This window comes from Coenobita brevimanus, chromosome 108 (assembly GCF_032717465.1).
Source record: "Coenobita brevimanus isolate Jiangsu-jjx chromosome 108, ASM3271746v2, whole genome shotgun sequence".
Taxonomy (NCBI): domain Eukaryota; kingdom Metazoa; phylum Arthropoda; class Malacostraca; order Decapoda; family Coenobitidae; genus Coenobita; species Coenobita brevimanus.
The window spans coordinates 1,117,399-1,142,266 of NC_137061.1; the positions used below are offsets into that span (position 1 = coordinate 1,117,399).

The window sequence follows — 24,868 nt, forward strand, 5'->3', positions numbered from 1 at the left end:
CAACTTAAGCCTGCAGTCCACTTGGTTTACACTTCAGATGAACCTAGGGCCACAACAACAACAAAAGTACTAGTTGTATGGAAAGTTATATTTTAAAACACATTTCTGAAATATAACAAATACTGTCTGTAATTCTCCTGACTCTGACATACCAAGGTAGTGCCATTAAAAATAATAATGATAATAATATGAACAAATACTTTATAACTATTAACCCTGTTGCAGAGTCTTGAAAATAATGAGAATATTGCACAAAATATTTTCAGCAGTAAAAGCACGATATTGCATCCTATCACAACTGTCGGGTTTATTTTTTCAATTTAATACTGTTTTTTACACTGCAAATATTCAATGCAAACAAGGGGAATATTGCAAGATGAGACTGCAGCTTGGTAAATTGCAACACAAGACTGCAACTATCTCATTGCACCATCAGAACTGCCTAATAAGTACGAATGAGGGGTCGGGGCATGGAAGTAGAATCGCATCACACAGCTAATTCTAACATTCGTATTTTGAAAACTGAGTACACGAGCGTCTATGGAAGCTTATAATATCTGACAGTCATTTATGGAAGACTTGCAATTATTAGGTGTGATTAGCTGCATCCCACATTACAGTGTAGTTATAAGTAATGCAGAAACATCAGGCATATTCTGTCATCCCCATGTGCCTTATAAATTATTGCAAAAATAATAAATAAATAAAAAGGAGGCTTATCCACAATGTCGTGCACTCAGATTTGGTGACAGAACCATAAGATTGTCCATAACACACACATATCTGACTCCAAGACTGTCAAAATTACACAAATGACTCAAGATTGTTAGCGAGCATCATCAGTGACTCTTAAGATTATTAGCATCACCCAACTTGAGTTATATGAAAACTGGTTATGATACCGATGAGGATTGGGATGATGACTTGTACCTGTAAAATGAATTATGGTTATGACATGACTAAGTGGTGAAAATGTGGTGATGAAATGACTCATAATATGAATAATGGTTGTGATCTGACTAATGGGGTGAAAAGATGATGATGATGATGATGACAATTGATGACATAAAATGCTAATGGTTTTGTGATGATGGCTATGATACTATTATGTAATGATGATGATATGAAATGTTTACATCTTACACTGTGATTTTAATATATGTTCAACTAAAAATCTAATTCTTGTTAGTTATAGATGTGATGATGACGATGAGAATAATGATGATATATGAAAATAATGACAGAACACACAGTTCGTACTCAAGTAGTCTTCTGTAAAGCCAACCCCTTTACTGCAGTGATGTAGCTAGTCTTTATTTTCCTTTATTTTTGCAGCTACTACCAGATGTTTTATTGAGCTTAAGGAAGATTTATTGTATTAGTAGTATTTGCAAGCCCAGGCTCATCTGAATGTGAACCTGGTGGACTGCAGGCTGAAGCTGCCCACCTCCTACAGTCCACCATTCCCCTTTTGAGGGAACAGGGAGGGAGTTTCAGGATATTACTACAACTGGGCAGGAGAGATGACTGGTTATACTGATGCCACCACAATAAGGCATCCCTCTCCAGCTCCAACTCTTGTAGTAAAAGGATTAATGAAAATATTAATCCTGCCGTCACCAAAAAAAAAAAATAAATAAATTCTTAGCTGAATAAAATAATTTGATGGTAGCAAGAATTAAAAGAAAAATAAAGTACCTGTAATTAGATTTAAGGGGTCAGTGCTGCATTCGCCCCATTGCTGCGACCTCCCCACTCCCATGCCCCGACCCCAAGACCTACAGCACCCCTTTGGAACTCCTAACCACTGCACACCCTGCCCCCACCACCAACGCCACCACCACCACCACCACCACCAGCACACACGCTCACGCAACTTTGGTCTCGCACGTGGAAGATTCACTCGCTTGTTTTTACACCTGTGTGATGCTTCCTTCATTGTTATTTATCTCTTCCATCTCTTCTTCTTCCTCTTCCTCATCGTCGTCATCATCATCATCTTCCCGGTTGACAAAGGCCTCCAAAAATCTGCAAAATTAAAAACTATTAGTATTCATCTATAAAGATATCATCATCATCATCATCATCATCATCATCATCAATCCAGAATAATGAAAATCTGTTTCTGTTCACTTATAAAGAATCATCATCATCATCACTCATCATATGTAATGGGGTCTATGAAAGCCCACATTGCCCAGAGGCAAAGTAGGGATCCTCTGGCGCAATGGAAATGTGCGCACGTATGGAGTGCAGGGGCATGACATCGAATCCCAGTCAGGACCGTATGATTAATTTGTTTCATTTTGGTTATTACACATCATCACCATCATCACCACCACTGCCACCACCACTACCACCACCACCACCACCACCACCACCACCACCACCTACCTATTTCTTTTCACACCCTTCAGTGGTGCAAGGTAGGATTCAGAGTAATAAAAGAATAATCAAAAGTTTGCCTAGTTAAATGGGCCACTCTCTCATTCATTCACCATTCAGTCCCTTGCAATCCTGATTTGATCTCACAGACATAAATATCCACAACTACAATTTACATTTGCCACATTATCAATCAAGTAAAGCCAGTCCAAAGAGAATCAGATGTATAGAGAAAAAGTACGGCTTATAATATGCAATGACTAACTTGTAAGGCTTCTCATCACCACGCATGTCACACACGGTGTTGGTGAGGGCCATTATATAGTGCTTGGCCAGCGTCAGGGTCTCTATCTTGCTAAGCCGTCGATCCATCTTCACGTGGGGGATCACCTCTCGCAGCTCCTGTTGGCAGTAGTAGAAGAATTAGGATATATATTTTTTAATACTGTATTCAGGTGATGGTGTTTTTATATGTGTAATCTTCCTTGATGCAACTTGAGATAGTGTTGGATAAGATCAGCTACCTGTTTGGATGTTCATTTTGATATGCATGGACACACTGAGTTTTATAAAATCAGAAATCATAGGCAGTGTGAGAGATGGACTCTACTTGTATGCATTATTATTACAAATCTGCTTTCTCAGCTTCAGTAATAACCTGGAAAGCATTACTGAATGAGTGCATTCTCATTATTTCTCTCATTGCCCTCTAGTCTTTTCAAGAGCCTCTCTTTGGCAGAGAACAAGGCTCTCCTCTCTTTATCCTTTCTTAAGTATTTAAAACTTGCCTGGAAAGCCTTATTTAGTGAGTGCATCCTCATCCTCTCCCTCTCATTGCTCTCTAATCTCCTCAGGTTCCTCTCTCTTGCAGATATTCCTGATCTCCGCTTCTTGCCCCTTCTGGATGGGCCTGTAGATCCACTAAGACTGCTCTTTTTTCTCTTTTGCCCTGCCAGGCTCATGCTGCTGCCGCCACTGGAGCTAATTCCACTCTCACTCTGACTGTCCGACCCGCTTCCTTCACCTCCATTCTCATTCTCTCCTGGGAGTAATAAAAAGACATTAACAGCTGAAGTGGAGATATGCTTCAAAGTTTTAAAAGTACCCTGAGATGGTTTGACTGTGGAGAGATTGGAGAAAGAGTGAATAACTAGAAAAGTGAAGGTAAGTGAGGTAGATGAGGAGGCTGGTAAGTTCTAGTGCAACAGTGGTAACATGAGGAGTTCTGTAGCATGTAGGCAGATGCCTGGGCATCCTAAGAGCTTTAAAATCCATGCCCGAGGTCAAGGGGGAGGGTAATCCTGTGGACATATGTAAATTCATGTTGTTTGCTGTTAATAGTTGTTACAACACTAGATCTTATGGAAAAAGCACAAAATTAACCTGGTGGTCTAGAGGGTTAGGGCATTCCAACCAGATGTAATTCATTAGGGTTTACATTCAAGGAATGGTTTGGGTTCCTTGCTTACAGTGCCAGCCTTTGGGAAGCAACAAGACACACTACAACTAAAATACTTGGACTAATTAGCTTAGCCCGGGGTCCCTACACTCTTGGTGAGGCAGTAACAGGATTGTTTGAATAAGTAGATTTTCATTCCTAAAAGTAGCAAATCAGTCATGAATTTCTAACATGGGTCATACAGTACTACACTTGAGTTTATTGAACTTTATACTTTTCATCTGATGAAACTGGTCCACTCCTATAATTTGGACTTGTTAATTTGTTGGACCTTAGTTATGAGGCTGGAATGTCTCCTTGGTTAATAGTCAAACCAACCCTGCAGTCTGACTAGACTTGGTCATTAACTAAAGGGTTAAGATTCTTAGATTACAGTTGACGTATTATAATGAAACTTCATCCAACTTCTTCAGTTTTCCATTTGCTCCGAAGGGAGGATGGTGGCCTGCAAAAAGGTAAATTCAGTTTACCAGGTTCACGTTCAGATAAGCCTGGGGTCAAAAAGACGATAATCTTTGTTCCTGAAGTACTGATGTGGATGAATAACGCAAATAATTAACTTAAAGAAGGATTGTTCATTGTAAAACTGGTAGATAATGACATTACTGAAGCCTAAACTCCACCACCGAGAAGAAAGAATTGGAAACATTTAAATTTCGGTAAATAAACATAATCAGCTGAGGGGACATTTAAAATTCGATAAACAACAGTCAGCTGACACAAGCATCACTATGTGTATTGTTATAGGTTCTGCGGATCTATGACGATTTTATTATTATAGTATATTATTTTAGCGATATCTTTGCGATACAATAATACGACAGTGAAAGGAAATGAGGCATAGGGAGGAACACAAAGAGACTGACAGAGGCTGTTTCCAGACAACAGCATAACAACAGATATCTTATGAATCAAATTCTAGATGCATGACTATTTTATAATTAAAACATAATATTTTAGCAATATTTGTACAATATTATATGTAGTAATAAGCACAACTTTTAAAACTATATCAAACTAGTTTGTTGGTAGACACTGTGTCGCCGACTCAGCGCTACGGTTGTGAAGAAGAAAAGGTACGCGAGGCACCTTAGACCTATTGGCCAATATCCGTATATATTAACGCTATCGTATAATTTTGTGTGTGTCGAGCAAATCTTCTGACATCAGCGGAGTCGCCGGTCACGGTAAGAACAAGAAATCACGTCTAGAGTTACTTGAGGGGAGACGTGTATTGTGACGTAACATTAAAGGCCATTGCCACTGCCTTTAAATCGCCAGTCAAAACATTGTTAAATACCCAGTCAAAACAAACTTCCGTCACTTTTGTTAAATACCCAGTCAAAACAAACTTCCGTCACTTTAATCGCTGACATTCCAAGCTTGTTTTTAGCAAGCAATTAAGTGGTGCAATGGACAGAGGGCTTCTAAAGTTGAACTGAAGTAAATGAATACAGTTTTTAAAATGATATAATTGCGGTGGCGGCGTCATGGTTGTTTACATTAGCAATTTATGAATAATGGTGAAAATCTACAAGAGCTCCCACACTTTTTCCACTATGGTGTACATTTTTTTTTTTTTTTTTTTGCATGAATTGATATCCTGATTGCCAAAATAAGATAATTAAGCTGTCAGTTATCAAACCTCATTAGTTTTATTCGCAGACGAAGACTGAAAGATCTAACCAAACAACCATGAAGGCTACATCCGCTGGTGTTAACCATCTTATTGTATTCTGCAGAATGTGGGTGTCATATAAATGAAATCAAGTGTAATAGAATTTAAACATTATAGATATACCATATATTTCTAACGTATGAACGGAAGCTTTCGTAGATTTTATTTTTTTTATTTTTTCGTATCAGACAATAGTGGACAAGGTAAGGGTGAAATTACCATACCAGTATTCATATTATTGTATTTTGCTGAGATAAGAGGTACCAAAATTCACTGGAAACAAATATATTTTCCAGTAAGTATACCAAACTTTTCATCTTATAAGATTTTCCAAAATATAGTGTTACAGTGTTTGCGTTTTTTTTTTGGGAGGGGGGGAGGAGGGGGCGGGAGGACCGCATAAATTTCGGAGTAAAAATTCGCTGACAATTTTGTTTTAGTATTATGTGCTGTCTTTCATATTTCTCATTCCTCTACATATGACAGACTGTCCCTCTTTTTTTGTTTTTCTTCTTTTTTTTCAGTGCTTCATATTACTTTTGCATATATATAAGTTGTTCATTAGTTCATGTTACATTCCATATTTCTCAATTCCTCCCCAGATGACGAGTATCCTTCCTTCTGATACGTTTTTAGTTGTGTTCCATATTGCTATCACCATAATAATAATAATAATAATAAAGACACATTTCATTCTCACAACTAAGACATTTTGTTTTTATTTTTTTCTTGAAGGAAACAGCCTTGCTGGCTCCTGGCCTTTGTTTCCTTCTTCCTTGCATAAAAAAAAAAAGTGTCGCCAAACCTGTGCTGTACATTGCAATTTTACGTGAACTTCTCAGCCTCGTATGCAGTGTTGCCAGATTTTAGTGACAGGATTTCATAATTTAAGTGAACATTTCGGATTACGGGAAAAATGGGGAGGAATGTACGTAAGTTCTTCATTCAAACTACCATACATTAGAGAAAACAGTGCAGATATATGGCGCTGTATATTTTATCACTTAAATTACATACATAATCATTAGGGAGTTGTGGTCTTGCCTTATATATATATATATATATATATATATATATATATATATATATATATTTGTCGGTGAATAACGCTATAAAGTTCAGCCTTAAATGAATATTGATAATTACGCTTGTATGTGTGTGTGTGTGTGTGTGTGTAGATTGATAGACCATGGTGGATATAAATTTTTAAGGCAGCCTATACGGATAAATAGATATATAGGAAGGTAAATAGATAGATAAACTGATAGATACCTGGAGTCCTAGCGGAATGCTGTGTAGTACCAGGGGTGATGGCGGTAAACTGCGCCTCCACATCCACCTCCTCCTCCGCCCCACCTCCACCTCCACCCCAATATCCACCCACCACTCCGGTCACACGCATCCTGGAAAAAAGAGAAAAATTGTTGAGTTGGCCCTCTTCTGTTTTACTGGATATTTATCGTTTTTGTTATTGTCATTATCATCATCATTATTATCATATTTTCACCATCATCATCATCATCATCATTATCGTCATTTTCGTATTTCCACCTCCATCATCATCATCATCATCATCATCATCATCATGACCCTATTTGCAACCAACTCACAAAGAAACCAGCACAGTTTAACACACACACACACACACACACACACACACACACACATTTCCATTCCGTATTCGCCTCGACTTACAGATAAAGATGAGCCCATTTGTGCAGATTATAGCAGTTACGGGTCTATGTAACTTTATCAACGCGAAGATAATGACCAGGCTGGTGTGTTGCAAATGCAGGAGGAATTATTGTGTTGCAGAGACGCCTGGAAGTTGAGACAAAAAACAGATTTCCATTTTGCTGGGTGTAATTGCTTGTTAATTGGCGTCCACTTTGAGGATAATTGGGTGGTTCGGAGTAGTTGCAGTATCTTGATGAAATATAATACGAGTTTCTGTGTGTGTGTGTGTGTGTGTGTGTGTGTGTGTGTGTGTGTGACGCTGAATTTTATTGCGGCGACAGAATCTCTATGTGACAAGCATTATTGAATATCCACTCATCTTTGATTATAAATATTCCACATAATACGATACCCATATAGGCAGCCAGGGTTGTATCAGTAACCTGGCTAGTAAACTTATTTTTGTCACCCAGTAGCTACAGTTGTCGCATTGGCTTACCATCACATTGCTCAGAGTACAGAATAAATCGCTAGAGAAGAGGCATGACGGGATATCTAAAGCCCTGTTTTTGGTGCTGTTCGTAGGTTTTATCGTGTCTGCATTCCGGTCCATTGTACAGAGGGAGAAAAAAGCGTCTTCCTGAAGCTTGACGAATACATAGCGGAGAAGCCAAAAGCATCTGAAACACCCACTGGTTAAGATAAGGCTTTCACTGTGTTTCGCCAGTTGTTGAGTTCTTCAGACGGACTTGCGCAGATCATTATGTCTTTGCACAGTACTTCCTTCTCAGCCAAAGCATCTGAAACACCCACTGGCAAAGATAAGGTGTTCACTCTGTTTCGCCAGTTGTAGAGTTCTTCAGACGGAACTGCGCAGATCATTATGTCTTTGCACAGTACTTCCTTCTCAGTGCAACGTTGGCTCACATGCTGATCTGTTGAGTCAGTGGATCCCCGCCAAATTGAACTAACCCCACGTGGCTCCTCACAAGTGCCACGTATTCTATATATATGCTTGACTCAGGGACAGAAAAAGACCACGAGTACTATCCACTTATTTACTAGACCAAAAAAGGCGATATTAGGTTAGGTAGGATTTTTTTTTTCTAGTGCAGGAGTGTTTAGTGCACGTGTCCATAACGAGCTGTGCAATTTTCCGGTTGATATAACAGACTTCTGAATCCTAAATTCTTGAGTCCAATCGCTCTATGAAAAACTGAGGAAAATTCGAAAGTAGAATGATATTGATAATTAGGAGAAAATCATGTAAAAATAATGTACAGCGCCATGAAAAGTATCTGTGTATCTGTTGCCAGACGCCTTAATCCCGGAAGAGGTGGCCAGAAACAAATCGCCCCCATGTTGCCCTGTTCCCCGCCAAGTCACTGCCCTCCCCCAGCCCACACACCCCCTCTCCCATGAAAGGTAAAAACCACAAAATATCTTGTGTTAGTAGCATTTGTTGTAATACTTTTTCACATATTCGGTAAACTCTGTCGTCAGATATAATATTCACTGTTTATGTGAGTACATGATAACACCATCTAATTGCATGAAAAAAATATAAAGGAATATATACGGTTTTTGGAATCACCAGATATTTTTTTTTTATAAGTTATCCCAAAATTTCTTATACTTAACCATAGATGGGTAGTTTATGTCTATTGATTCAGAGCAAGAATGGGTTCTTACTCTTTTGAGAATTCATTGCATGTATGTGTGTGTGTGTGTGTGTGTGTGTGTGTGTGTGTGTGTGTGTGTGTGTGAGCGAGCGAGCGAGCGAGAGAGAGAGAGAGAGAGAGAGAGAGAGAGAGAGAGAGAGAGAGAGAGAGAGGTACAGACGGTGACAGAAAATAGTGGTCGTGGACAGTGGTATGGTAGGGTAAGTCCAAAATACAAATGTATTAAATAGTGGCATGGTGTGACATTTAGTTTGGTCATATACATTGGGTTTTGGAGGAAGGGAGGAACGAATCTCCTTGGTTACTAGTCAGACTCGCCCTTAATTTTGCCTACAACTCATCAACAAAGCTGAAAGGAGGTTAGGGATCTTTGTCAGATGAAGACACATTGATATGGTAGGCCAGACACAAGGCAGACGGTGAAGTAGGAGGTATAGTAGTGGAGTCTAGGTGCTTCGTTCTGATTGGCTATCTTTGTGTGACGTCATGAGGATGCTTGATTCTGATTGGCTATCCTCGTATGACGTCACACTAGAAGCTGAATTGACTGGGATGACAGGAGTAGGTTTCGGGTGAGGGGGAGTAGGGTTAGAACAGGGATGGAGGGGAAAGGGATGGGGGAGAATGGGAGGAGACAAGGGGAGGGGGAGAGGAGGATGGAGGAATGAGACTGAAGAGGAGGGAGAGAGGGAGAACAGAATAGGGGAAAAGGGATGGAGAGGAAGGGAGGATGGGGGTAAGGAGAGGAGGAGGGTAGGATAGGAGCAGCAGCCAAGGGGAAGAATAGAGAGAGGAAATGTGATGAAGGGAGAGGGGGAGAAAGGGGGGAAGAGACAGGAGAAGGGGGAAGGAGGGGGTAGGGGGAGAGGGAAGATAGGGAGGATAAGAGGGGGTGGAGGATGGAGGAGGGAAGGGGATAGGAGAGGAAGGGAGGGGTGAAAGATAGGTTGGTGGAGGGGGGTGAATGAGATACAATGGCACTATTGGATGGAAGAGGGAGACAGGAGAGGAGGAGGAAGAACAGAAGCTGAGGGATAGGGAGAGGATGGGGATAGAAGAGGCGAGGGCGGGGGAGAGGATGAGGCTGAGGGATGGGGAGAGGATGGGGATAGAGGAGGGGAGGGCGGGGGAGAGGATGAGGGAGGGGAGGGCGGGGAAGGGGAGGGTGGGGAAGGGGAGGGTGGGGGAGATGGTAGAGATATGAATGGGGTGGTGGGGGTGCGGTAAATAAAGCATAATGACATTTTTAACTGTAACGTCCTGTCGTGTACCGTAGCCTACTGTACCGTACTGACCCATCTCATTTGGTTCCTTCATTGTACCTCCAACGTACCATCATCATCATTATCATCATCATCATCATCATCATCATCATCATCATCATCATCATCATCATATATGTTTCCAGTTCTCTGTGTTAGGTCTTTACCCTATGCTCACTGTCAGTTCGTTTGGCGTGAGTTGGATCTCTCTCTCTCTCTCTCTCTCTCTCTCTCTCTTACACACACACACACACACACACACACACACACACACACACACACACACACACACACACACACACACACACACACACACACACACACACACACACACACACACACACACACACACACACACACACACACACACACACACACACACACACACACAGAAAGGGTTAATGACGAATGACAGCTCCCACAATAGCCCAGACGGTAGGTAGCAAGTAGTACCAGGCACCAGACTATCCCTCCCAGGCGTAGGGCCCCGGGGCTAGACTCCTGTGGCACAAATTACTCAACCACTTCCCCGTCTGGACAGCTTCCTTCCGGCGACATGTCTTTGACCTTATCCTTGTGACCTCCAGACGATTTTATTCAGCTTAGATGGTGGTGTTGGTGGTGGTGATGGTGATGATGATGATTTGACTCCATAAGTTACGGTACCATGACAGGCTTATTATATTCCTACGAGAGAGAGAGAGAGAGAGAGAGAGAGAGGTGGGAGGGGGGAACACTAATACCGACTGTCTGTATCATGGAGGTACCTTCATGGTCGGTACTGAATATACTAGCGTGATCCAGCAGCATCCGAGAGAGAGAGAGAGAGAGAGTAAACAATCCCCGGAAGATGTGACACACGGACAATCATTACAGACCATCCTATTTCATTTTCCTTCTCGTCTCTCTCCCTCCTCCTCTTCTTTCCTTCCTCCTCCTCCTCCTCTCTTCTTCTCTCCTTCCTCCTCCTCCTCTCTTCTTCTCTCCTTCCTCCTCCTCCTCCTATCCCCGGAAGATATGACACACCTGCAATCATTACGGTCCTCCTGTACTCCTCTCTCTCTCTCTCTCTCTCTCTCTCTCTCCCTCTCTCTCTCTCTCTCTGTCTGTCTGTCTCTCTCTCTCTCTCTCTCTCTCTCTCTCTCTCGCAGTAAAGTGACATAAAAGTACCTGTGTTACGGTGACAACTGAGCTTCACCTGGCTTCACACACACACACACACACACACACACACACACACACACACACACACACACACACACACACACACACACACACACACACACACACTCTCTCTCTCTCTCTCTCTCTCTCTCTCTCTCTCTCTCTCTCTCTCATTTCCGGTGCGGTACTTTCCAGCCACAGTAAAAGCTTGTCTCTAGATCCCATCCCTACTATGACATCCCTCTGTCTGTCTGTCTGTCTGTCTGTCAGTAATTATCTCTACAGGTATCGATATCAGTCTCTCTCTGTGTATCTGTCTATTAACCCTTTCACTACGACGCCTTCATTGTTAAATAGACTGGTGGTAGCTTCAGTATTATAAACACCACCACCACCACAACAGCCACAACAGCCATCACCACCACCACCACACCACCACCACACCACCACCACAACAACAACAACAACAGCCATCACCACCACCACCACCACTACCACACCACCACCACCACCACCACCACCACAACAACAACAACAACAACAACAGCCATCACCACCACCACCACCACCACCACAACAACAACAACAACAACAGCCACAACAGCCATCACCACCACCACCACCACCACCACCACCACACTACCACAACAGCAACAACAACAACAACAACAGCCACAACAGCCATCACCACCACCACCACCACCACCACACCACCACCACTACCACAACAGCAACAACAACAACAACAGCAGCCACAACAGCCATCACCACAACCACCACCACTACCACAACAACACCACCAAGATCACCACCACAACACATGCCACTACTGCCACGACCGGCACCATCACCACCACCCCATTCACCATAGTACTTACCATAACCAGCACCACCACATTCACCACACCACCACATTCACCACACCACCACCACCACCTTGCTCTCCTTGGCAACTCCACTACCCTCTTGAACTACCCCCCATACTCCAAGGTGAGAGAGAGAGAGAGAGAGAGAGAGAGAGAGAGAGTTGCATAGATCACACAGACCTAATGATTCCTTGAAAGTGATGAGGTGATTTGACCTTAATGCTTCCAGGGACACCAAGAAAAGAGAGAGAGAGAGAGAGAGAGAGAGAGACCCGAACAGTGTTTTTCTACTCTTTACCCTTAAACGCCATAAGTATTGTTCATACTCTCATCCTCCTTAAAGTTAATTACTATTTATCACTGTTTTTTTCTTGGCAGTACAGTATTGGAATTATCTCTGTGTCTGTCTATCTATCTGTCTATTTATCTATTTATCTGTCGTTCTTTATCTATCTTTGCCACTGTCTATCTGTCTATCTGTCTATCCATCCACTTAATTTATCTCTGTCTGTCTCCCTGTCTATGTCTAACCATCCACCTAATTTATCTCTGTCTGTCTTCTCGCTGTCTATCTGTCTTTCTGTCCATCCACCTAATTTATGTCTATTGATTTATTTACCATTTATATACAAATAAATACTATCCAGCGCCTGCATGCCGGGCGTTACAATACACATAAACATTTTTGAGTGTCAGAAAATTTTGCAAAGGTAAACAAGACAAAAGGCTTCTGTAGTACAAGAAGCCTGTAAAGAGAGAGAGAGAGAGAGAGAGAGAGAGGGGAAGAGAGGAGAGGAGATGGAAGATAGGAGGTAGGGAGGAAACGTTGCAGGAAAAAGAGAGAGGGGAAGAGTGGGTTGAGGAAGATGGAGGAGGGAGGAAAGAGAGGACAGGGAAGTAGGTTGGAGGAGGAGGGAGGAAAGAGAGGACAGGGAAGTAGGTTGGAGGAGGAGGGTTTGAGTAGTAAGTGGTGGAGCGGGAAAGGACAAGAGGGGAGGAGAGAAGGAAGGGTAGGGAAGTATGGAGGAGAGAAGGGATGGGAGGGAAGGAACTTGAGAAAAGGAGGGGGATGGGAGAAGTGAGGAAAAGGGAGGAGGGAAAGGAGGAAGGGGGACGAGATAGAGAAGGAATAGGTGAGGGAGGTAAGGAGTTTGAAGAGAAAGGGTTAGAGAAGAAGGGTTGGGAAAGGCGAAGAGAAAGGAGGGAGGGGGAGCAAGAAGAGGGGAAGGAGGGGAGGGGACGAAGAAGGAGGAGGAGGAGGAGGGAGAAGGGGATGTATATAGGTTAGACTAAGACGACAAATTCGTTCGTGTTTGTATGGGTACCTGAGTGTGTGTGTGTGTGTGTGTGTGTGTGTGTGTGAGAGAGAGAGAGAGAGAGAGAGAGAGAGAGAGAGAGAGAGTATAACCAGTGTGTCAGAAAGGTTTACTCTGCAGTGCTTTACGACTGCTGACTAGGCAACACACTACACTGCTAAAATACACTACAACTACACTACACTACACTACACTACACCTTACCAAACTTCACTACACTATACTGAAAACAGCGAATCACACTACATTACAGTTTGTCCTCGTTCGTGACACTCTGGTTGTACTGTCTCTCTCTCTCTCTCTCTCTGCTTCCCATGTCACCACTTAAGCGCTAATATCCACCGTCCATACTGAATGCATGCTAGGGGTATATCATTCAGGACTAGCCTATGTTTATCTTTTAGCTTTTCTCTTTCCTTCATCCAACTGTCTTCATTATTTTTGTCTTCCTCATTAACCTTCCTCTCCTCACCTGTCTCACCCATTTCTTCACCTGTCTCTTTTACCTTGTCTTTCGTAGTTTGTCTTTCATCCTTCTTCTCTTCCTAACCATCTTCCTCCTCTACCTCACTTGTTACTGTCTTCCTCACCCTCCTCTTCACCCATCTGTCTACTGTGCACCAGCTGTCTTCCTCCACAGCTGTCTTCCTTGCAGCAGACGTAGCCTAGATCCGCTACCTGGATTTATCTGTGTCTACCTGTCTCTCTGTCTGTCTGTAACTAACTATCTATCTGTCTGTCTTTTTATATCTATCTAATCTGCACGGCTATATATATGTTTTATGTACGAGTAGGTGAGTATGTATGTATGTATGTATAATTGTGTGTATGTATACTTGTGTGTACGTATGTATGTATGTATGTATTTGTACCAAGTAAAAGCGTCGTGGCACTTCGCACTCTGTGGGTTGTGAGAACAAGGATAAAGTAAGTGGTTAAGTTGTAATGATAGGCTGGAAGGTAATACACACACACACACACACACACACACACACACACACACACACACACACACACACACAGTAGCAAAAGAAAAATCATTGTATTGGTACCCCAGATCTTCCTTCCTTCCTCCTTGCCTTCCTTCTTGCCTTCCTTCCTTCCTCCTTGCCTTCCTTCTTGCCTTCCTTCTTCCCTCCCCTACTCTTTCTTTCCTCCCCTTCCCTTTCCTTCACTTTCCATATCCTCCTTTTCCCTTCCCTGTCATCTCTTACCCTCCCATCCCTATGTTCCTCCCCTCTTTTTGTCTCGCAATATCTTCCTTCTTCCCCTTCCCTCCTTCCCTCCCTCCTTCGTTCCCATGCCTTCCCTCAGGTAGCGCCGAGAGCAAACATTCCTCCGGCCGGCACATGCAGTTATTCAGGCCCACTGGGGTTGGGTTCCACGAGAGAGAGAGAGAGAGAGAGAGAGAGAGAGAGAGAGAGAGAGAGAGAGAGAGAGAGGGAGAGAGAGAGAGAGAGGGAGAGAGAGAGAGAGAGAGAGAGAGAGAGAGAGAGAGAGGAGAGAGGAGAGAGAGAGAGAGAGAGAGGGAGGGAGGGAGGGAGAGAGATTGTTGTGATATTTCCAGTCTTCTCCCTTCACTCATTCTTTGCCATTCTTTCTTCATTGTTGTTGGTATTGTGATAGTTCCAGTCTGCTTCCTTCCTCCCCCCCTCTCTCTCCCGCTCTCTCTCTCTCTGTCTCTATCTATCTGTATCTATCTATCCATCCACCAATCTATCTATCTACAATATATTCGTTATTATCGCTTTACCAGTACCATCCCCGACTCTGTGTGTGTGTGTGTGTGTGTGTGTGTGTGTGGTACTCTGTTAACTGGCCTATGCCGTATGTGTACATGTGGGTGTGTGTATGTATTTACGGTATGTGAGTTTGTGTATGTATGTATATGTATGTATGTATGTGCGTGTGTATGACTGCGAAACTGAAACGCTCACTGACTCGCACTTCCGCACACAACGAAGAGGTGGAGGACGCTAGAGTGTTACGTAAAGACCAGTGTGATGTAAACTTGCGTGTGTGTGTGTGTGTGTGTGTGTGTGTGTGTGTGTGTGTGTGTGTGTGTGTGTGTGTGTGTGTGTGTGTGTGTGTGTGTTTTATGTAGGGTACCATACCCCACTTTGTGTGTGTGGTGTGTGTGTGTGTGTGTGTGTGTGTGTGTGTGTGTGTGTGTGTGTGTGTGTGTGTGTGTGTGTGTGTGTTTTATGTAGGGTACCATGCCCCACTGTGTGTGTGTTGAGGGGGCTAACATGCCTCTTTCCACACGACCCATCTCTCTCTCTCTCTCTCTCTCTCTCTCTCTCTCTCTCTCTCTCTCTCCAGACTATTGTATTCACCAGAAGCGGATCTTTTGTAGTGAAGGTGTCATGTGTAGGCTGTATGTTCTCAGTCTCTCTCCTATGCTGAATAAAATCGTCTTTAGGCAGCAAGAACGAAGTGAAAGATAAATCATCCGGTTGACGAGAATAATCCCTACACATGCAAGGACATACTACTTTACTGGGTTCTTAAATGTCCGCCACTGGATGGGCCTGAACCCAGATCCAGTTTGGGTCTTTAAAGCAGTAGATGTGAAGGTCGTTTGGCGTCCTACCTCCCTCCCTCCCACCATCCCCCTGTCGGTCCGTACCCCTACCCACCACGCAGCTATACCCCCCTCCCTCTCCCCTTCCATTAACCCCTGCCACTACTGACCCTCCCCATTTCACCCCTACTCACCCTTTCTTTCCCTGTCCACCTCCACACCACACCACTACACCCCCCCTCTTCCCTACCTACCCCCTTCCCTGCACTACACGTCATACTGCAACATTCCCCCCCTCTTCCCCTCCCCACGATCATCCCCCCCTACTACCCTACCTACCAACACATCATAGCAATACATATCCCCCCTCAACTCACTTTCCCCTCACCTACCTCCATCCCCCTTTCCCTACCCACCACCATTCCTATCCCCCTCTCTCTCTCCCTCTCCCCCTCCTTCATTCCCTCCCCCTCTCCCCCCTCATTCCTCCTCCCTCTCCCCCCACCCCCACATGGCCCCCGGTACAACGTTTATCGGTACGTTCACCTGAACCGTAGCTTTCACACCACACTCACCTCAACTCACCTCAGTTTTCTCTCTCTCCAGGTGTGTGTGTGTGTGTGTGTGTGTGTGTGTGTGTGTGTGTATCAGTTATTTACAACATGGCCACTAGTTTATTATTATTATTATTATTATTATTATTACTATTATTATTATTTGCCAGTTCCTACTTCATTTCGCCAATCTCACATCAACCAACCTGTGTTTTCTGCCACCCAACCTCACACACACGTCACAGTGCTCAATATTTCTTTTTTTTATATTATTTCTTCCATACTCTGGTGGTTACAGTTTAGTATACATGTAAGGATATATCTCAGACTCATTATAATAGTAAGAGGTATATTACTACTGAAAAGGTGAATGATTCTCTTTAGCCTTTGAAAAACCCTGTCCATAGCAAAGGGGAAAGATTTTTTTTATAATACGAGATAGCCAAAGATAGATAGATAGATAATATTGATAGATAGATAGATAGGTAAACATATAGAACACAGGCATAGATAGATAAATAGGCAAACTTGATACATTGATGGAAAAGTAGATAGCGTAGATAGATAAACATTCTGAAAGTGGGTCGGTGTGCCACAAATACCTGTTGAACAAAAGCCTTGGGGTGATGTATGGCTGTGTGTGTGTGTGTGTGTGTGTGTGTGTGTGTGTGTGTGTGTGTGTGTGTTTTATTACGACTCGGGCAAGGTCAGACGAGTGCGTGCCGGGGAAGAGGGAGGGAGGGAGGGAAGGGAGGAAAGTAAGAGAAGAGAGGAGGAGAGGAGAGATGTGGAGACAGAAAGAGAGAGGGAGGCTTGTAAGATGGGAGGGAGGGAGGTAAGAGAGGAGAGGAGAGGTGAGATAGGAGAGAGGAGGACTGGAGACGAGCAGAAAGGAGAGAGGATGTGGTTGGGAGATGACGGGAGGGAGGAATGGAGAGAGAGAGAGAGAGAGAGAGAGAGAGAGAGAGAGAGAGAGAGAGGAAATAAAATAGGGCAGAATCAAAGGAAGGAAAATAATATTAACGAAAGACTTAGATAGCGAACGGAAGCTGAGAAGAATTGCATGAACGAAGCGAAAGGAAACTGAGGTTAACCACAAGCTGAATAAAATCGTCTGAGAGAGAGAGAGAGAGAGAGAGAGAGAGAGAGAGAGAGAGAGAGAATAATGAAGAATCTCGGTACACCGTTACTTACATCCCAGTTGGGCAACAAATGTGGAGGTTGCGAAGAGATAAAAAAAGCGAGGGAAAAAAAGAATTAAGAATATGTTGTAAATTTTCCCTGCACGAGTTGCTATTGTTGTCCACGTCCGCTGCCTCGTTCTTTGTGGCCAAGTATTTTCTTTGTAATTTTCCATATTTTGCATTTATTAGGCTTTTACAAATACCGCTATTTTGTACGGGAATCACTTGCGGTCCTAAATAAAGTCGTACTGTCTGTCTTCCTGTCTGTCTAGCCATCTTCCTGTCTGTCTAGCTATCTACCTGTTCATCTGTCTGTCTGTCTATCTATCCATCTATCTATAGCCAGACGCCTTAATCCCGTAAAGGGTGGCCACAAGCAAATTGCCTCCATGTCTCCCTGTTCCCTGCCATTTCGCTGCCCTGCCCTCAACTCCCCCCCCCTCTCATATACCTCACTATTCCATCCCTCCATCTCATCATCGGTCTCCCCCTCCCTCTTCCCTTTTCCACCTCACTCATACACTCCTAGTTAGTCTCTCACTCTGTCCTCTCCACATGGCCAAACCACCTCAGTGTATTTCTCCAAACGCTTTCTGTCACATCCACATCTCGTGTAATGTATATGTTTTTAATTCTAACCTGGCCTAGATCTGTGGGTGAAAATGACAGCCTTTGCGTTACTTCCTCTCCATAGCACTTCTTCGTGACCAGCATTATATTCTAGCGATAATCTACTGTCGCAAGTCGGTATTTAAGATGGAGAGATCGCAACTTTAGGCCAGATTAGAGTTAAAATGGTAGAGAGAGAGAGAGAGAGAGAGAGGGAGGGAGGTAGTTTCTATGGTTAAAATCGTCTGGCACTAAAGACCCGGTTAATTAATAGATTTTTAAAGATATTCACTGCGAAATTCACTTCTTAAGCTGAATCAGATCGTCTTATGCTAGGCTGACGAGTAAGAAAAAAGACAGTGTTGTAAATTCCTGCCTTCATGTGCAACTGTATTTGTTGTTCACGCACATTAACTCCATCCTTCGTGGCCTGTATTATTTTTGATTAATTTCCTTATTATTCTTATTATGTTTCTCTCTCTCTCTCTCTCTCTCGTTTTATGCTGCTATCCTCGTGATCAACTCATTCATTTTTGTTTTATTAAGTTACTTCCCTTGTTTTGTTTTCGTTACGTCTGTTACTGTGTTTATGTTACTCTTCCTCTTGGTTTCCGTTAGTTCCCTGTTGGTCTTCCGTTTATGCATTATTTTCTTTGATGCGGGACCATATGGAACTTTCTTACACTTAAGGACCTTGCGTATGAAAATCCTTAGGGTGCTACTGACTGACGGGGCCGCTACTAGAGAGTGTGGACCCGATTGAGGTGATTATAGCGAAATTAGTGATCGTGTTCCCAGCAGGTATTATTTCTGTCTCTATAATTGGGTGTGAAAGTTGCCTCAGATCTGACAGGGCCAACAGGTGTAGCTAGTCTATCTGTCTGTCTATCTGTCTATCTATCTATCTATCCGTCCGTCTATATATTGGTGAAACATTGGCCACCAGGTGTAACTAGTCTGTCTGCCTATTTATCTATCTATCTATCTATCTGTCTGTCTACCTAGCTCTATCCGTCTATCTGTCTATTGGTAAACATTGGCCTCAGAAGACATAGCTTAAAGACACGTATCATCCATGAATTTCTTGGTTGATGAGAGAGAGAGAGAGAGAGAGAGAGAGAGAGAGAGAGAGAGAGAGAGAGATAGGTGAGGTTGTGGAGGTAGTAATACGGTGACCTTGAGGTTAGTTTCTCTCTCTCTCTCTCTCTCTCTCTCTCCTCATACATGTTTCTGAATGTGTGTGTGTGTGTGTGTGTGTGTGTGTGTGTGTGTGTGTGTGTGTGTGTGTGAGAGAGAGAGAGAGAGAGAGAGAGAGAGAGAGAGTCATTAAAGCGCCCAGAGTCCGTCTCGTCACGGCATCTCAACCTCTTCAGCTCAAGGACGCCTCTTATCTATCTATCTATCTGCCTATCTATTTATCTACTATCTGTCTGTTTCTGTCATAGCCTTTGTTTTCATCTGACGGAACTGTCACTTCTATAAAATAAATACTGAATCGATGAGCCTTCAGTGTGAGGCATGAATGAGTCTCCTTGGTTTCTAGTCAAATCAGCCCTCCAGTCTGACTACACTAGGTCACCAACTGAGCTGATAGGGGTTAGGGTTCTTAGTCAGGTTAGAGTAAGGGCACTGTAGTTAGCAGAGAGAGAGAGAGAGAGAGAGAGAGAGAGACCTGACCTTTAAATATTCCTCGTATGCCTATTAAGAAAAGATTTTTTTTTCGAATACTGAGTTATATTAATGTCATTGATTTGCTAGAGAGAGAGAGAGGGAGAGAGAGAGAGAGAGAGAGAGAGAGAGAGAGAGAGGGAGAGAGAGAGAGAGAGTGGCGTAGCTTGTCATTTATCCTTTATTCTTAAGTTGACCCTAAACCATTTTCTCCATATGCTTATGAGTACAAATATTCTCAGTATAATTATTAATATTAATGTGTAGTTCCTTTAATATACCGGAATTAAGAGACATAGTGGAGAGGATGGAGAGTGAGAGACTGACGAGGAGAGTGTATGTGAGTGAGGTGGAGGGGGAGAGGGGGAGGCCAAGGATGAGATTGAGGGATGGAGTGGAGAGGTATATGAGGGAAGGGTGTGTGAGATGGGAGCAGGGCAGTGAAGTGGCGGGGAACAGGGTGACGTGGAGGCGATTTGTTTGTGACCACCCCGTAGGGAAATAGGTATTGTAGTAAGTTTAAAATAGAAGTCCTTATTACGTGGATCTTCATTAACTTTACGTTGATTTTGACACGTATTTTCGGCGGTTATGGAAGCTCCCAAACGCCTTTTTCTGAGCGATTTATTTTTTGGATATGTTGGTTAATTTCTTTTTGTATGTAATTTATGCAAAGTTTGGCAATACTGGTAGGATTCGTGTAACACAGAAGAGGACGCCAAGGTGTAATAGGCAACATAAATCGCATATGAAAGGGTGTTAGGGAGCTTCTATAACCACTACTACTTCTGCCACATTAATCCTTCCTCTTTAGATCCTCCTCCTAAGCTGAATAAAATCGTATGGAGGCAGCACCAGTTACCTCATTAGTGACGTCATCTCGGTAATTAACCTACAAATGACGTCACGGGGTCAAGAGGTTATCGTGACTCAGTAATTACGGTTATGAATGGAATAATTAACACCGGAAGTACAGGGGGCTGCAAAAAGTTCCTCTGATATTTGCCGTGTTCTGTTTGTCATTTTCCTTTACTGATTAAGATTCCTAAGCTGTGAACTTTCTATAGGCGTAACAGTAGGCCACAAAAGTTCGTTTCATAATTTGCCTCCAACTTTACACCCTACTGTCTAATATTTCTAAGCGAAGAGACTTTATATAGCGGTACAGTAGGGAACAAGAGTTAGCCTAATGTTTCACCTCTTCTGCTGATCATTTTCCTCTGCTGACCAGCTTAAATAGTAATACTACGCCTTACTGTACTCTTATGCTGAGCTGTAACAATAGATTAATGCTAAAAGATGATGCTAGTCACGAAGAAGTGCTGTGAAAAAGATGAAGAGAGGTAATATTGTCATTTTCCGCCACTGATCTACGTGAAATAAGCTGCAAAAGGAGAATTTGGGCCGCAAGTCACGAAGAAGTGCTATGGAAAGTATAAAGAGGGGTAGTATTGTCTTTTTCCGCCACTGAACTACGTGAAATAAGCTGCAGAAGGAAAATTTTGGCCGCTAGTCACGAAGAAGTGCTAGGGAAAGCATAAAGAGGGGTAGTATTGTCTTTTTCTGCCACTGAGCTACGTGTATAAAGCTGCAAAAGGACGAAAATCTAGGCCAAGTTAGGGTGAAAGGAGTTTAGTGAGGTTTACGTATGATAGGCTGGAGGTCAAGGCAGGTGATATCAGACAGTAGACTAGCGTATAATAACAAGCTTATCTGTACCCGCCTGATAACAAGATAGTAGTGTTGGCATGGAAGACCCTAGTACTTGATTCTTAGCGATTTATTTTGATTACTGCACCTTAACACTGAAATCTTCGTGACACCTGTTTCTTAGCGGTTTATTTAGCACCTGTTTCTTAGCGATTTATTTTGATTACTGTTCCTTAACACCTGACCGTGTGGACATAGATTTCGTCGCACCTGTTCCTTAACGATTTATTTTACTTACTGTACCATAACACTTAATCCTGTGGGCATAAATTTCGTGTCTTCTGTTGCTTAGCGATTTATTTTTATTACTGCACCTTATCACCTAATATTGTGGGCATATATTTCGTGGGTCCTGCTCCTTAGCGATTTATTTTTATTACTGCACCTTAACACTTAATGTTGTGGGCATATATTTCGTGGGTCCTGCTCCTTAGTGATTTATTTTGCTTACTGTATCTTAGCCCATTCAGTACGATAACGTCTTAACCAGCCTAATAAATGTCTCTAGTACAGGACACTTCGTAACGCATGTTCCGTAGCGATTTGTGTGGCATACTGATTAACATTCAAGAGGATATTAAGATGAAATAAGTAAAATAAATCACCGAAGGGATGGCAGTAAGTAACAGTAATACAGTTCAAAGATGGAAAGACCCAGTGTAATGTGACCCAGTGTCAGATCTGGCGTGGAGAACCCGTAGAGTTTACTTGTGTGTGTGTGTGTGTGTGTGTGTGTGTGTGTGTGTGTGTGTGTGTGTGTGTGTGTGTGTGTGTGTGTGTGTGTGTGTGTGGAAAAGCTCTACCCTCTCCTTTCCTCGTCTTGTTAGAATATATGAACTTAAATTATTTTTCTCGTAACCAAAATTATTATTATTATTAGTTATTATTATTATTATTACTGTTATTATTATTATTATTTTTATTAGTTATTATTATTATTATTATTATTACTATTATTATCATTATTCTCGTCGATTAAGGAAGCTCCCCAACACCTTTTCCTAAGCGAATTGTTTTGCTTATTACACCTTACCGTCCTGTGTCACACATATCCTTCACACATCGCCATACTGTGCATAAACAACGTATTAAAGGATATTAACCAGCTCTGTCCAAAACTAAATCGCTAAGGAAAAGGTGTTGCGGAACTTACTTGAGAACACGGACCCAGTTCGGATTTTCACCATGCTCTAGTTGCGGACGTCGATGGAGCGCAACTTTCCAACGTAGCACTTCTTCCTAAGCTATTTATTCTGTTTATTACACCTTATACCAAATCCCGTACTGTAGGTGGCAAAGGAAGCATCGTAATCCCCTTCCTAAGCGATTTATTCAGCATAATACACCTTATACTAAATCCCGTACTGTAGGTAGCAAAGAAAGCATCGTAACACCCCTTCCTAAGCGATTTATTCGGTGTAGTGCAGCATATACTAAATCTCGTACTGTAGGTAGCATAGGAGACATCGAAGCTCATCATTATTAGCGATTTATCCTGCATAGACGCCTTATATGAGCAGAATTAGTACGTAACACCAGTACAGGCGTGTGAAGCATAGTAACACCTCTTCCATGGCGATTTAGTCTGGGTATTTTCAGCATTACACAGACACGTCTTATATGGGCAGAATTAGTACGTAAAAGTAGTGGGTACAGTTTGTAAATTTGCCTCGAGGTTAATACGTAAGAACCCATAGCAGTGCATGTCGGAGGAGGTTTAAGAGTGAACACGGGAACCGGTATTCTGTCAACACCTTTTCCTAAGCGATTTAGTCTATTACACCTTACTGCCCTCTTCTATAAATCCTTCCAGTATCGCCATACTCCACATACATAACGTTCACAAGATACTAATCAGATATATCCAGAAATAAATCGCAAAGGAAGAGGTGCTTGGGAGTGTCCTTACCCCGACGAGAATGCGAGTCTAGGAAATGCCACACGTCTGAGCCAACGTTGCCGTTATAACACTATGTTTTGTAAATAGATGAGTGTTAAATATGCAACTCAGCCCCATCCCCACTGCCATTGCCTTACCCAACCTAACCTAGCCTAACCTAGACCATCCTAACCCAACCTGACCTGACCGAACCCAACCCAACCTAACCTGACCTGATCTAAGTCAACCTAACCTGATCTGGCCTAACCCAACCAAACCTAGCATAACATAGACCATCGTAACCTAACCTAACCCAACCCAACCTGACCCAACCCAATCTAACCTAACCTGACCTATACCAACCTGACCTGACCCGACCCGACCCGACCCAACCCAACCCAACCCAACCTAACCTCACCTCACCTCACCTCTTATGTGGTGTAGTAATTGTAGTAGTTTGCAACTCCTGCCTCATTTGAACGTAAACCCGGTGCACTGCAGGCTTAACATCCTTTTATGCGAGCCAACTACCCTCCCTTCGGTGGAAAGGGAGGGGATTAAGAGAGATTTTTATAGCAAGGTCACTGAGCCGCCGGTAATATCGGTGCCGCCACGCGAAGGCCTCTCCCCAGCACCAGAGTTGTGTGGACTCGAATGAAACACACACACACACACACACACACACACACACACACACACACAGAGCAACTTCCAGAACTTATGGACGAAGAGAATGATTCGGAAAAATATTTAAAAAAAGAAAAAAAAGTTGGCTCCAGCATCTTAGAAATGTAAAACGTAAAAAATGTAAATTATTGTATAAAGTGTAATTTTAAAAACGTGTCAAATATTGTAAAAAGCTTCAAATGTAAAAAAAAAAATTGAAATCCTGTTTAAAAAAGAGCGTTAAAAAAGTGTGTTTACCTGGTGGCTGGTCCCTGAGGTGCCTTCGGTGCAACCTTCCCGCTGATCAGTCGCTCCTGCATTTAGACTCGTTTTGTCTTCGTTATTCCCTCTCTTGATTGATTCTCTATTTAGCCCACTACCCTAGACCCCATTTAAGACTCTTTCATTCTTATTTCTTAGGCGCTTCTCTCTCGTTCTTCTTTACCTCGCGTTCTTTGCCACCTCGTTCGTCTTTTTCCTCCGCTCTGCTTGTTAGGGCTTTTTACCTTAATTCTATTTTTCCTTTAGAGTTTTTCTGCTCTTCTGCTTTTCTCTTTCTCTCCTTACTAGTTTTCTTTCGTTCTT

The 24,868-nt window shown here is 42.7% G+C and overlaps 1 protein-coding gene across 1 annotated transcript; it reads right to left on the bottom strand.

Annotated features, from left to right (window-relative positions):
- Window positions 1-1,867: 1,867 nt before the first annotated feature.
- Window positions 1,868-24,611, bottom strand: LOC145416906 (uncharacterized). The gene is made up of 5 exons (XM_080285768.1): window positions 24,542-24,611; window positions 6,795-6,925; window positions 3,174-3,427; window positions 2,651-2,787; window positions 1,868-2,028 (listed from the first exon to the last, which is right to left on the bottom strand). The coding sequence occupies exons 1-5, from the start codon at window positions 24,601-24,603 to the stop codon at window positions 1,914-1,916; spliced, it is 699 nt and encodes a 232-aa protein (XP_080141894.1). The 5' UTR covers window positions 24,604-24,611; the 3' UTR covers window positions 1,868-1,913.
- Between the last annotated feature and the right edge of the window lie 257 nt (window positions 24,612-24,868).